Genomic DNA, 14,356 nt, shown 5'->3' on the forward strand with positions numbered 1-14,356 from the left:
TATGAATCAGATCCTATGCTGGGTTAAAAGTTTGTTTATTCTTGGAGGTGTGTTCAATACCAATTCTTTCTTTATAAATAAATGAAACAGTTCTCTGGATTGCCAGTAAATCGGTATGAATTTTGCCTTAGAGCAAACAATGAAAGTAATTATTAGGAAAGTACATTTGTGCCCACATCAAGATTTATCTTGCCCCAAACCTTGTCCTATTTAGTCTCCAAACACTGGACCACCCGAGCACCTTGGCCAGAGACCCGGCTCCACACACTGGTGCCTTGGCTGACTACCAGCCCCAGCAAACTGCAAAGGCAGGAGAAAGTGCAAGCCCAGGAACAGGAGCACAGTTGTGCTGGTGAGCAGCTCTAGCTTGTAATCGCCTTGGGACAACTTTGTCTCATTAAGATGTGTGCCATATTACAGAACAGATGGTGCCAGTTGTCATTTTTTAAAAATGATTGTGCGAGGCTTTACATCAAGAGCGGGAAATGGGTGTTTGAGGAGGTAGCGGCTGTGTTTAGGTGTTTGCAGAGGTCTGGTTCACTGAGCATGGGCTCACAGGAGAAATATCTCTTGTCCTGTCTTCCATCTGCCCTACCCTGTGGTCCCAAAGTCCTAAGCACAACCTCCTAGCAGCATCGCGTCTCTCCTGAGCTCTCCTTCCCTGTGCTTGCCTGGCTTTCTGCCCAGTGTCCTTCCCCATGCTCAGCTCCCCTGGGCAGGCCAGCCAGCCCCACTGCCCCCTCTGCCTTGGCCTGGGGGTTTTCTAGTCCTCAGGTTCCTGCTTCCTGGTGTGGGGAGCACAGCGAGCCCCTGCCGGCACAGCACATGGGGTGCCACCAGGTTATGTTTTGCCCTGGGATGGCGAGCAGCTGCCAGCAAGTGAGCTCACTGCTTGGCACCTTCATGGGGAGACATGCCTTCAGCCTGTGCTCTGCCTGCCTGGATCGCTAGCCCTTTACAGCCTTCCACATCAGCTTACAGAACTGAGTGAATAAGCCTTTTGATCCTCCCTGGCCTTAGGCCATACAGGGCTGCAAACGGCAAATGATAAATCCTTTTGCAGCTCTCTTGCCACTGTGCCTTTCTGGCCTGGTACCAACCCCCCTCCTCCCAGTCCTCAGTGTTACTTAATTTGCTTTACTTGGTGTACTACCACATGGCTGGAAGCAAGCATCCCTGGGGCTGGTCTGGACCCCTTGGAAAACCAACTGTCAGCTCAGAGAACAGCTCTGCTGGGTGAAGTTATGGATGTTGCTGAGAAAACTCCAATAAGTCAAACCTTCCCAACCAGTTACTGCAGGAGACTGTTGGATTTCATGCCGTACTTTCCCATTTTGATACTTGAATATGGAAACTAAATTCCTGTGCTTTCTGCTGTCTGAGCTGGACAGCGCTAGCTTTACAGCAGTGGGATCGATTGCACTTTGCCAGGCACACTCCAGCTTTCTTGTTCTCTCCTTAGTGAAGCAGCCAGGCAACCGCTGTGACTCATGCTAGCTGATGAAATTTAAGTGGTGTCTAAAAACCGCAGGCTCATTATTCACTGTTATGCGTGACCATGTGTGGTAGAGAAGGAGGTAACTTTTGAAGGGGCATGAAAGGAGCTTAAATTAAATGTTTCCCATCCTTTGTTCTTGTTTCGCGTAATCCACATAAAGAGGAGGAGGTCCCATCCCATCCTGTTTTGCACCACCTTCCATAGCTTCTTCTTGGCTGGAAAGCAAGAGCCCCATGGCTCTGATGGGTGCGGTAGGGGGGGACTCCTTCCCCAGGGGTGACTGTGGCTCTTACGTCAGCTTGGTCACCCTGTCCCTTGCTTTACATGAGTGGGGAGGTAGGAAAGAGGAGAGAGAAGGGAAGGAAGACACAGTGGCCACCTCTGTAGTTTATGCAGCAGTTTGTGTTAAACCCAAGACACAGCAGTGGTGGAGATTGCTTTAAAATCGTAGAGGAGTCAGTAATCCCCAGTTGATGACTGAAAAGTGGATGACTGATGATTCTGTGAAATGGGTCTCAGGTCCCATTTCAGTAGCAATAAGCACAGGAAGGGGAACGCACTGTCCCTCCAGCGTTAGGGACTGTCTGCAGAAACTGTCCAGCCTTGCACTGCAACACCTCCAGCTGTAATGAGCTTCAAGGGGTGACCTAAAACCTCAGTGCACCGACCTCGTTGAACAAAGCTGTAAGATGTGGCTTTAGCACCACCTACAAGCTCCTACAAGGCATTAACCCCAATAAGAAAAACTAATGTTTTTCATATCAAAGAGACTTGTAGAGGAAGGGGTCACCAGATACAAATGGAAGCTGATGGTATGGAAACTTACTGGTGAGGAGAGTCAGTCCCTCAAGTAAATAATCTCAGGAATTGAATTGTTTCAATCTTTATTTCAAGACAAGTGCATCTACATGTATATATGTAGGTCAGTCTAGTTCAGCCTGAAAAGTGCAGGGGAATCAGTGTGTGAAATGCCCTCTCCTGCTCTAAACAAGAAGAAAGGGTGCACCCTTCCAAGGTACAAATCCATTCCTGTTGCTTAAGCTTAATCTTTCTTGCTGTCCTGTGCACCTGTCCACACCACTGACACGGCCAGCCCTGCACATCAGGAAGCCCCAGCCCTGCACACCCTTGGGGAGAACTGAAACTCAAGCTGAGCTGTAAAAAAAAGAAAGTATGTAAAAATTTCATATAGTTTTCATACCAGTGAAAATGTCTGCTGAAACACAGTGAATGTATAAATCACCCCCCCATCCCCAAGGGACACTACATGCCCAGCAGTTACAAAGGGAAGTTTTATTAGCTTTTAGGAAGCTAATTGTCACTTCAGCAGGGGAGGATGACAATCCCCAGCTTGGGGGCAGGGTGCAGCTGCCTTCTGTCCTGATGGCACGCAGAGCAGCCAGAGGTGAAAGCACAAAATGCCCCTTGCAGCTGGGGAGGAGCATCCTGTGGATGCAAGTCAGCCCACAGCTTCTCAGTCCTGAGATGAGAAAAAGGTGCTTCTGGGCACTGCAAGAATAACTGCTTCAGCTACTGAGTTTTCCCCTGAGCCTGTGGCCCTGCCCCAGGTTGGGAAGTTGATAAAATCCACCAACAATATTGTAAAGCGTATGGAAAAGCTCACCAAGGCCTGGAAGATTTCCTTAACTGCCTTTGGCACCTGAGCCCACTGGAGTGCTCAGCCAGGAGCAGGTCAGGCCAGCAGCTGAGGTGGGCAGCAGTGTGGCTGGTGCCTGTGTAGCAGGAACACCCTGGAGCACTGGGAGCATCTGCAAAGAGGAGCTTAGTGCCCACAGCACGAAGTCTGAACCCTTCCCAGTGTCTCTAAGAAATATGAAGTAACATTCTTATGCCTATAGTATAAATACATAAATAATTTTAACAAAAGACTTTGCAGTGTACAGCCAGGTAGTCAATTTGTTCTTGAAATCTGCCCCACTTGAACCAAAAATACAGTTCACGTGCTGCCTGCAAGTGTGGGCAGGGCTGGACTTGTCCACAGCAGCCACGTGCTGTAATGAGAAGAGGGACCAGGATTGCTGAGAGCAGCCTGACTTCAGCAGGAGCCAGGCAGGGTGCGCATGGGTACACAGGCGCGTCGTGGAGGTGGTGCCTGTGAATCTCTGGTGGTGCATACCTGTATGACAAGGTCTACTGTGAGGCTCAGGGGAACCGTCTGAGTCCTCCCAGAGGAAAGGATGCACAGACCTGCAGGTTTCACTTGGTCCATTAGAGGGAACCCACCAAATCCGGAGTGTTCATGGTTTTCCAAACTTTTATGTGCCTGGATCACTTTTGGGTCAAGCCAGTCTGTGTGTGTGTGCTTGAAGGAGGTTCTCCTTCAACTTAACACCTCCAAGAGCCGGTATCAGTATGTAAATGTCCCAGAAGATACTCCCTTGGCTCAGGCTTCAGCAGTCTGCAGATAGCTGGAAGAGCCAGTGCACCTCCGCTCTTAAAAGCTGCTCCTAAAAACCTCACAGTCACTGCAGGGCCTGTGTGTCTGCTGTCTAGTGCAGTCCCGTCAGCTTCTTTCAAAAGACCGCCTTCCTCTCGTGGCCTTTACCTGTCAGAAAGCATTTACCTGGACCACTGCAAAGGCATCCCCTGCCACTTCTTCCCTGTCTCCTGCCTCGCCAGGCAAAGGGCTGTTGAGCAGATCTGTTCTCCTCCTTCTCCAAATGGCTTCAAGACACTTGAGGCATCTTCCTGATTTACCAGACTTCTATTTTAGCAAATATACAGTGTATTTGTACTATATACAGATACTGTCAAGTAAACAGAGAAACCCAGAGGGCCTCTGCATATGAGCTAAGCTTAGGTGACTGTCTTTGGCTTTCATTTCTGTTCTCCTCAAGGGCTCCACACTTCCCTTTCTCCAGTGGTAGAAAGATCAATCCTAGGTAGCAGAACAGCTGCACGGCGCTCCAAAGAGATGAACATGGCATGCACTACGTAAAGCCCGTTTGCACTGTAGTTTCTCTGCACTCCAGCTGAGGCAAATGCCCGCAGGCAAATGGATGGGTAGGAAAGGCTGTACTTTACACGTTACATCTAATACGTCATCTTCTACAGCGAGCAAGTGAAGGGAGTTAATAACAAAAGGCTAAACGACAAATCCTTGATGGTGGCGTCAGAGTTGGTCAACAGGGTGATGTTATCTTCATGAAATAAGTAGAGCACTGTGGTGAGGTTTACTGGAGTGTCTCTGTCCTGGAAAGGTTGCTCCCAAAGGGCCAAGCTGGTCGCCTTACCCGTCTTCTGCAGTGTCAGCTTCAGCAAGTCCTCCTCTTCCAGGTCAGAGAAAAAGATACAGCCCTTCAAGGACACGAGGTAGAGGCCATCACAGGTGATCATGATGGAACCATTTCTGATCTGAATAGAGCCTAGTTCAGCAGTGAGGTTCATGGCTACTCCTTTCACGCTTTTACCTGGGATGGAAAAAGCGAAGATGATTCCATGATGACAAGTGTCATCTTGGAAATGGGCTGTTTTATATGAACTGACTGCAGGAATGGGGGAAAAATACAGGAAAGGAAGAGAGTGAACTAGAGAATAGGGCAGACCAGAGCTAGAATATCATCTACTCTAGACAGTCATCATCTACAATAGAAGTTTCCAAGTCCCTGCTCCTGAGCAAGCTGTGCCTTTTGGACTACAACTCCAGTTTGTATGAATTATTCCTCCAAGTTTCTATTTATGCACTATATATTTACTGTATGTCTGTCTGTCTTAAAATACAGACATGTAAGTAAAGCATCTCTGTGGGTTTAGGAGGCATTGGTTCCTAGAAAAAAAAGAAAATAAAGACAGTAAGTAAGAGGAAAAATGTGCAGAGCTGGAAGGAAGTGAAAAAGTGCTTTCAGTGAACATGCTGCTAACATAAGTCCTTGCCCTTGGGTTTGGTTGTGGGGTTTTTTTAATAGAAGACAGGGTAAAAAAACAGTGTAGAGACAGAAATGGAAGAAACAAATTAATACAGATCAGAATCAGGAGAAGTTAAACCAGAACTTATCATGAAAGGTTTTCTCTTGGAATGAGCAGTAACAGTTCCCAGGGCTGTGCTGGGAATGTTTCCCTGCTGTGTTCCTGGGTTTTTGGCACACCAGCTGAAACCTCTTGGACCCAGAAGGTAGGAAGCACAGCCTCTCTGGGCTGAGGCCAAATTTCTCAAAGCTTCTTCTCTAAGAACATAGGCTTCTATTAGGTTAGGTTCATTGTTACTTTACAATATTAACTGAAATTAAAACCGAATTAAAAATTTTAGTATTTGCTTCTATAGTTGAGGTATGTCATTGGTCAGCATGCAGAGCACTGCTATTTCTGCTACCGTGCGTACACTTGTTCGCTCTTCCCCAGGAAATCATTTACATTTTTCATAAATCAGGAAATCGTTGACTTGTTTCAGAAATACCCCAAGAGCACATCGCATGTACTCAGTAAACTCTCAAAAATACTCTTCTTGTTCTTTCACAGAGTGAAAGCTTGTTTTAGTAGATAGGTAAGGATTGCAGAAATCTGTGTGGATTTTCAGGTTTCTTCTGCTTTGGGAATCCCTTTTGTTTGGTTTTGGCCCCTTACAGCACTGGGTCAGGTTTGGCCCCTCTCTCCCAAGACAGCTCTCCTGGCACCTTCCTCCATCAGAAGAAATAGCCATTGCTGTGACAAAAAGCACTTAAAAACCTCTGGCGTTTTAGGGACCACCAGCCACCATGGCACGCTGCGGGGACCATGCGTGGGTGCAGAGCAGAGCAGGGAGCTGGGAGCCCTCCCAGGGGCGGGGGGAGCCCTCTGGGGGAACTGCAGTACTGGGGGGTTGCAACCTAAGGAAGCTGGAGCTGCCACCCGGGTCCCAGGGAAGTGTTCCAGGGGTATGGGCATCCCTGGAGCCCCCACAGGACATGCTCTGGGGAGCTGGGAGCCGTCCAGTAACCGAGGCAGTGCTCCAGCAGAGCCAGGAGCTCTCCTGAGGGTTGTTGGGGGGGGGGGGGGGCCAGCGGCGGTTCCGGTAGTGGCTGCTGTACAGGGGCAGCATGGCAGGTGTACCAGTGCTTGTTGGGGGCCGGGGGCAGCATTGAAGGGCCTGGTGAGCCCTGCCTGGGTGCCCCCTGCCCTAATGTCCACCCACCTGTGTATCGGATGTGGGTCCACTGCACTATGTCACTCTGAGGCTGAAAGAAAAGAAGAGAAATCCTTGTTAACACACCAGGAGGGTCCCTTCCCGCTGCACTATTGCTTTTGTTTCCAAGCCAGGACTGTATCTCCAAAAGCATCACAGACAGCCTCAGCTGGCACGACTGCTACTAGCCAGCTACGCTTTACTTGCTTTTATATGTGCACTCACAACCCAGAAAGCCAACCGTATCCGGGGCTGCATCACAAGCAGCGTGACCAGCAGGTCGAGGCAGGTGACTCTCCCTCTCCACTCCGCTGTCCTGAGTCCCCACTTGGAGCGCTGTGCCCAGCTCGGGGGCCCCGACATAAGGAGGACATGGACCTGTTGGAGCAAGTCCACAGGAGGGCCATGAAGATGCTCAGAGGGGCTGGAGCACCTCTTCTATGGAGACAGGCTAAGAGGGTTGGGGTTGTTCAGCCTGGAGAAGAGAAGGCTCCGGGGAGACCTTTGAGCAGCCTGCCAGTACCTAAAGAGGCCGACAGGAAAGATGGAGAGAGACATTTTACAAGGGCATGTAGTGATAGGACAAGGGGAAGTGACTTTAAACTGAGAGAGGGTCGATCTAGATTAGATCTAAGGAAGAAATTCTTTACTATGAGAGCTGTGAGGCACTGGCAGAGGTTGCCCAGAGCAGCTGTGGGTGCCCCATCCCTGGAAATGTTCAAGGCCAAGCTGGACGGGGCTTGGAGCAACCTGGTCTGGTGGGAGGGGTCCCTGCCCATGGCAGGGGATTTGGAATTGGATGATCTTTAAGGTCCTTTCCAACCCAAACCATTCTGTGATTCTTTATCATTATTATAAAATACAGTGGTTCTATTATAAAATAGAGTGGTTCCTAGCCAGTCTGACTTCCAGCCCAGTGCTGAGCCCTCCAGAACACACCAGGCAGTGTTGGTCCTGTTTAGAAAAAAATCCTGGTAAATGTAATTGAGTCAGACCAAACATTGAGGAAGGACCTTGGGGTGTAGAGGCTCTTCTGCCTGACCCCCCCGAGTCTGACTTACAGCCAGGGGTGCCAGTTTGCAGAGCTGGGACCCAGACATGTCCCCGCTGTCTCACCCTCCTCCTGCATGGTACTAAGAGGTGGCTCTGGCCTTACAGTTCCCTCTACTTTGGATCTTTTACAGGCTGTTACTAGATGTGTGTCTCTGTGGCTCCCGTAGAAATGCATTAAGACATGTTTAAAATCGATTTGCATTTTATGAGTGTAACAGAAAAACTGAACGCAAATACAGAAGCATGTATCTTACTGATCAGAGACACAAAACACCAAGCTTCTGTATAGATCTGAACTTTGCATCAAACCCATCTCTCATCTTAACCACAGAAGGCCCAAATCTACAGTCTCCACACAACCACAAGTCCTCAGTGTTTTGCTAGCTTAAAGAATGAAAGGTTAGGCTTGCTGCTCCATGCTCTTCTCTTTCCTAAGGGAAAAGGTGGGATGGTGGGATGTGCGTTGGCCTGACTTTCATGTATTTGACCTCATGCATTTGTTACAGGAACAGAGCAGCCCCTTCACTGAGCACAGGGAAGGTTTTGGTAGCAGCGCAGAGTGAGCAGAGACATGCCCATCTGCAGGTTCTGTGCTGGGCGCTGGTAAAGGCAAGCGGCAGGGGAAGGAAGCTGGAGCCAGGCTGCTGTGTGCTGGAGGGTGAGGTGGGTCCTGGTGGTGGGGAAGGTCCGCTCTGACACCCTCTAGTGCTGCCACAGCTGATGCTCTGCCCCTTCCTCCACTGGCAAGGCTGGGTTCAGCTACCAAATACAAGCTTTTATTGCGCACTGGCTCCGGTGGAACTATCTCCCCCAGCATTACTGATCCTATCCACCGCCTCAGCAGCTTGAGTCTTACACTTACTCTTTTTCAAGGCACCCAAGTGCACGAGCATTTCACTCTGGTTCAGGCAGCTGGGATTTCCAGGTGGTTTCCCAACAAGATAATAGCAAAGCACAGAACCACTGGGCTTCTGAGGACAAACACCATCCACTGCAACCTGTCTGATCTGGCCACTGGTGAACAGGCACATCAAACACAGACAGGTTGGGTGACAAACTTGTAGCAATAGTAGGAATGTCAGCCCTGTTGTCACTAATGCACGTTACCTGTATTACGTATCTCTAACAGTTACTGCACAATCTCAAAGCACTTTGCAATTATCTAGTAGTATGTTCTGCTGAGAACATCTCTGTAGGACTGGAAGGATGTCCACAAGCTAATAACAAAGTTAGTCACTCTTCTTTCTGTATTCTGCCTTCTAATGGTATGTGGGAAAGGATGCCAGGAGAGCTGAGGGCACAGAGGTGCTTCTTACCAACTGCTTCAGATTTCCTTGTATCATTTACAGAGTTTCCACATCATTTTCACCTGTTCTGGTTCCCCAGACATGAGACTGCCTCTTGTCTGGGACATTGTGTCTGTGCCACGTGGCAGAAGTTTCAGGAATAGGTTTGTACTGCACAAAGCACAAATCTCAGGGGACTGTAGCAATACACACTGGTTGTGAGGACTGCTGCAATCATGTACCCGACTCCCTGTGTCATACGGATTGCAGACAACTGTGCACTGGAAGAGCGTTGTACCTTCTCCACACCAGGTGGTCTTAGGATTATGGCCATATCTTCCTTATTGACATTAAACCTCTGCATGATTACCCTTCCTACACCTTTTTCTGCCCTGTTCAAGCAAAACCAACCTATAACAGATCACTAGAAACCTTTGAATTCCCAACAGCTGCTCAAGGCTTTTACCTCCCATGCATTCACCGTCAGGGGGTTTCACACCCCCGATCACACCTGTGAGTGGCTTGCCCATGGCCTGATCCCAGCTGGTGTGGCCAGAAGAGGTAATTCCAGCAGAGGTGGGAATTCACAAGCCTTGCAGATGTGAAAGCAGGCTATCACTGCCTTGTATTTTTTTAACTTGCTCATTTGGAAATCACAGCTGAGGTTTGCTCTCCAGGTGGCACCATGGCAGAAACCAGATCACTCTCCCTTTTTATTAAGCATGGTCTAAGCTGCAGACACTGACCTTCCTGAGCACGTGCCGTAACATTGTTTGAGCTATGTTTTCACAGAAGAGTCCAAGGGCTTTTTTTAGGAGCTGTGAGAACAATGGAAAGTAATCAAATACGGTCTTGCTATGAAAAAACACAGCTGCTGTCTTGCTATCAAAGTTAGTGTAGCACTTTCCAGCCCTGGAGAGCCGGAGACAGTCTTCCCAAGAAGAAGGGCAGCCTCTCAGCTGCTCCCCAAGACCAGCGTTCCCAGCCTGCCACTCAGATGCTGCTGTGCCCCTGCTTCCCTACATCTCCCTAAACTGTCCCAAGAGTCAAGTCAGGTTAGTACTGCTGCCTTTTCTGTAGACATTTCTGTGGTGGGTTCCTGGGCTCGCACTGAGCCCTGGCATTCCAGTGCGATGAAATGCCCGTGTACAGCCCGTGAGACCACTCCTGCACAGCGTGGTGCAGTCAGAACAGCACACCATGCTTATCTGCTTAAAATAACAGAAACACATTCTGAGCCTGCAGTTAGCAAGTGTTTAAACCAGAAAGGTTCTCTGGTGACTCCTGGGTCCTGGACTTCTCATCTGCAGCAGCTGCTGCTCCTTGAGCACCCTGTTTCAGTTGTTTCTGTTGAGGAAGGGAAACTCCAGGCACGTATCGTATCCCCTCCTCAGCTGCTGCTCTCTTGGGTTTGTAAGGCTCACAGGCAGCAGCGCCAGCCCCTGCCACCTTCCTCTGGAGGAGGATTTGAGTTAACGTTTTTACAGAAGGGAGACATACTGAGAGCTGAGGAGTCACAACCAGACTGTGACCCAGGAGAGGCTTCTGCATCCTGAGCAGTGTGATATCTTGCCCTTCTCCATTGGCTTCCAGTACAACTCCTTTCTCCCAAAGTAGTGGAAGGAGAGGAGGACTGAACTGAAAGAAAAGTGTTATCTTTCACTGTTACCAGGCTCGTCATTCTGCAGTTTAATAACCACTGTGAGACTCAGGTCAGTGAAACTTGTACAGGGCACAAGGGTTTTTGTTAAACAGCAGGGGACACAGAGCATGAGGCCATCCCTCCCTTGCATGGTTACATGCCTGCTTGCTTCTCTGCCACGTCTAAGTAAGTGGGAGGAAAGAATGAACTCTGGTATGAAGAAGAACAACACACTTTAAAGTGGTACACAGTTCCTGGAGAAGATGTAGGAGGAGAAGTAGCTAGTGCAGAAGAGACACTGAAATCACAGTGAAAGGTTGTTGACAATCCACCAGCCTGAAAACATGTGAAAGAGCCAAACATATTTGCTGTGAATTTTGCTACGGTATTTTGAGTTTCAAGAGTCTTTGTTATTTATATTTTTTGCAGTGGTGTTAAATGTACACGAAACTCTCTCTGGCCACATCAGCCTTTCTCTCTCTCATATACACACCCACAGGCAATGTCCTCTGCAGATATAGATGACTACTCCTAAAGCCCAGTATGTGTGCAGGCTGAGAGCCCTGGGTTTCAGAGCTGTCACAAGCTAGCTTGCTTTCTCACATATCTACCTGCACGTATAGTAGTACTTCTAAAAAGTACAGGAGATGTATATGAGCAACCCAGGTTCTGATTCTCCACATGCACTTGTTGAAAGCAAACATCCACCCAGATGATCCTATTTAATTAAATGGAAATACACACGAGTCAATGCAAGCAGGGGAGGGAGCAGGAGGGAGGTAGGCCTCCCTCCCCCATGGGCCAGTGCAAAGACCATTCTTGGAACCATTCCCCTCTGGACAACCTGCCCCCATACCATGCACTGGGCAATAGTAGATGTTGTTTTGAGGACACACAATGTAAAAAAAATGAATTAAAGTCATTAAGGAAAGATTAAAAATTTGTGGTTTGAATGGGGATAAATCTAAATGCTTTTTTCTTTCTTAAAAAGAAATATCAAATAAACCCTACACAAAGCTTTACAGGCCAACAGACAATGGGTTGAACATTAGCTCTTACCGTTGAAGTTTGCAGAGAATCTATACCAAGGTAAATCAAGCAGGCAAGCAGTAATATCCACTGAGCAGCTGCAGACACGAGGTGCAGCGTGTTCCTAACCTGTCCTCTTTGCCAGCTCTTCCACTCATCCTCTGCAGGTTCCCTTTTGTGACCCATGTGGTCTTGATTTCTTGGCTCTACATCTGACTGTTCTTCCATCTCAGCCACCTGCCAACAGCTGCTGGAGAAGGGGCCAGGAGCACAGCAGGAGCCTGGAGGAGCAGGGGGCAGATGAACTGGATGCTCCTGTTCCAGGAGCAGAGATGAAGTGAAGACAGTGCCTTCAGGAGACTGCTTTATGCACACAGAGAAGCAGGCGGGGGAACTTCTTTGTGACTAATCTGAATTTCCCCTTCCTTCCTTTCTTTCTTTTCTTTTTAATTTTTCTTTTTCTTTTCTTTTTTTTTTTTGTGTGTGTGTGTGAATGTGGGGGATGATTTACTGCATCCCAGTTCAGTTTTGAGTAAGGGCCTTTGAAAGTGGATGTGTTTATATCTTTCATAGCTTCAGCTGTTGATGTCTTGATATGTGATGTTTCCAACAATAGCTAAATGACGGGTGGACAGTGCTTGTCTTCACTCAGCCTTTTGTCAGTAAGAGCTCTCATCTTTCTGTTCAGCCTCAGGTGGGGTGTTTACAGGGCTGGCTCCCTCCCGCATTAGCTGAAATCTTCTTTCTGTACAGAAGCAATAAATAGGAAGGGACGGGGGACAGGTGGACAGCACAAATGGGAGAGAAAATACGCACTTTCCATTTCTCTCCACCTTTGTCTTCCGGCTTTAAAGCCATGGGATGCTGCATGAAGCCTAAGAGGGAGAAAATGGAGAACTGCTCAGGGAAGATCCTTTTTTGCACACACTGAAACCTGCAGACCAGGGAACACACTTAGAGAGGACCTCCGGGCCATCCAGGCTTCCCTCCTGGAAGAGGACTGCACACCCGCTTTGCTTGGTCCTCTTGTGACATTGGCTTGTGACGCACGGAGCTGCTAATGTCAGTTGTCTGCAGCAGGGACCACCTCCTGTGCTTATTTGGAGTGACAGGCTTTGCATCCTTTTGGGGGGCAGTCCAGCACTGCTCTTTCCACTGCTCTTTTAGCTAGATTTTTTTTCTGTTCTAAATTAGCATATCGTGACTGAAGTCAGGTGCTGCCTCCTCCCGGTGAGGATCAAGCCCATTGGGAGTGCTATTGTCTGTCTGTCATTCAGGGATGAGTTGTCAGAAAGTTTCCCTTCCCCAAAACTACTCTCTCAACCTGTCACAAGGCACATGTCCTGACAAGCATGTACCCTGCATGCAGAGGAAACAGAAGTAATGTTTTTTCATGTGTTTTTTTCCATCTAGGCAAGGATATTTCCTATGAACATACACCAAAGGAAGGGGGGAGTACAGCAGCTGGGTAAGCAACCTGCCGTGAGGAGACCGCACGCTCGCCACCCTTGTTCTTGAAAAATAACCTTGAGTTGCCAGTAGCTGGTGGATTGAGGCAGGAATACTCTCTGGTGTTTGTCTCAAGAGTAAACCAAAAGTCATGGAAACTTACTGAAGAAGGCTCAGCTTTCACGTTTTCCATCCGTTCTTGAGTGCATGGAAATCCTTGTCCCACTTTCACTGGCGACCACTCACCAGGGTGTGCTGGAACCCCCGGCTGAGCCTCAGCCTGATGAGAGACCTCAGAACAACCTTAATCCTCCTTGCTCGTTCAGAAATACGACAGGAGAGTTTGCACTGCCACCGAGCACTTCTCTCTGATTCAGAGGGTGAGTTTGGAGGCAGGACTCCAACATGTTGCAGTCACACAGCGCCTGGGAGCCTGTGCAGCCCCAACCAAGCTCAGCATCGACTGTGACTGGGCTTGGGCTTGGCCAAGCACTGCAGAGGAGTGAAGCAATACTGTACGGTGCGGTGCTGCAGAGACCTGCTGAGGCTGGGTGGTGTGAAGAAGGAAACTGTTTGCTCCCATGGACCTGCAGCAGCCTGCCATGTCTAGATGCTTGCTTAAAAGGTCCCCAGAAAAACACTCACCCTGCTCACAGCCCTGGTGTTCATCCATAAGGGGTTTGGTGGTGCTGGGGAGTCCACAGACACTCTGGAGATGAGGACATCTCACATGTGGCTTCAGAGCAGCTTCCTGGGGGGGAACAAATCCATGTCTGGGTCCTTACCCCATGGGCAGAGGTCTCGGCCACCGCAGTGCAGATGGATGGCAGTGGTGGTCAGGAAGCTGGGACCTGGACCCACAGGAAAGGTGAAACAGGCTCAGAGGGCTGTCCAGGCCACACAACACCTGGGCACGTGCCTCCTCGTGCCCAGAGGTCTCTGCCATGGGGTTGTCTTAGGGCAGCGTGCCCAGACCCCCCTCGTTTGCAGCCCCCACGGCTGAAGGAGGCAGGCATGGAGGAGGGCTGTGGGGCCAGGGCTGCCCCATACCTGCGCTCCTACCTGTAGCGATAGTTGCCAGCGAATGACTGCAGAGGCAGCCAGCTGCAGGCCTTGCACAGCCTACCGACGGGCTCGTCCATGTTTCAGCGGGGAATCACAGACCGAGAGCACACAAGCATGATGCTGTGGCTGTCTTCCTGGAAGAGCAGGCATGGCTGTGTATCACAGAAACATGGGCTGTTCTGCCCTGCAGACTCCCTCCAAGAAAGGAAACTTGG

At 49.2% G+C, this 14,356-nt stretch overlaps 2 protein-coding genes and 1 long non-coding RNA gene across 3 annotated transcripts in view; 1 reads left to right on the forward strand and 2 right to left on the reverse strand.

Moving 5' to 3' along the window:
- Positions 1-13,809, forward strand: part of LOC129785289 (uncharacterized) — a 133,043-nt gene extending 119,234 nt beyond the window's left edge. Inside the window, exon 3 of the long non-coding RNA XR_008749097.1 lies at positions 13,041-13,809. This is a non-coding gene — a long non-coding RNA (uncharacterized LOC129785289). The remainder of the gene's footprint in view (positions 1-13,040) is intronic.
- TNFSF4 (TNF superfamily member 4) lies at positions 2,415-13,045 on the reverse strand. Its single transcript, XM_013302268.3, has 3 exons — positions 11,658-13,045; positions 6,627-6,669; positions 2,415-4,929 (listed from the first exon to the last, which is right to left on the reverse strand). Exons 1-3 carry the CDS (start codon positions 11,853-11,855, stop codon positions 4,568-4,570), a joined length of 603 nt encoding a protein of 200 aa, XP_013157722.1. The 5' UTR covers positions 11,856-13,045; the 3' UTR covers positions 2,415-4,567.
- Positions 13,810-13,897: 88 nt separating the features above from the next.
- TADA1 (transcriptional adaptor 1) overlaps positions 13,898-14,356 on the reverse strand; it is a 40,651-nt gene continuing 40,192 nt past the window's right edge. The window contains exon 8 of the mRNA XM_055815861.1: positions 13,898-13,927. Coding sequence (XP_055671836.1) covers positions 13,913-13,927 — 15 coding nt within the window. The 3' untranslated portion in view covers positions 13,898-13,912. The remainder of the gene's footprint in view (positions 13,928-14,356) is intronic.

Source organism: Falco peregrinus, chromosome 10 (genome assembly GCF_023634155.1).
Source record: "Falco peregrinus isolate bFalPer1 chromosome 10, bFalPer1.pri, whole genome shotgun sequence".
Lineage (NCBI taxonomy): Eukaryota > Metazoa > Chordata > Aves > Falconiformes > Falconidae > Falco > Falco peregrinus.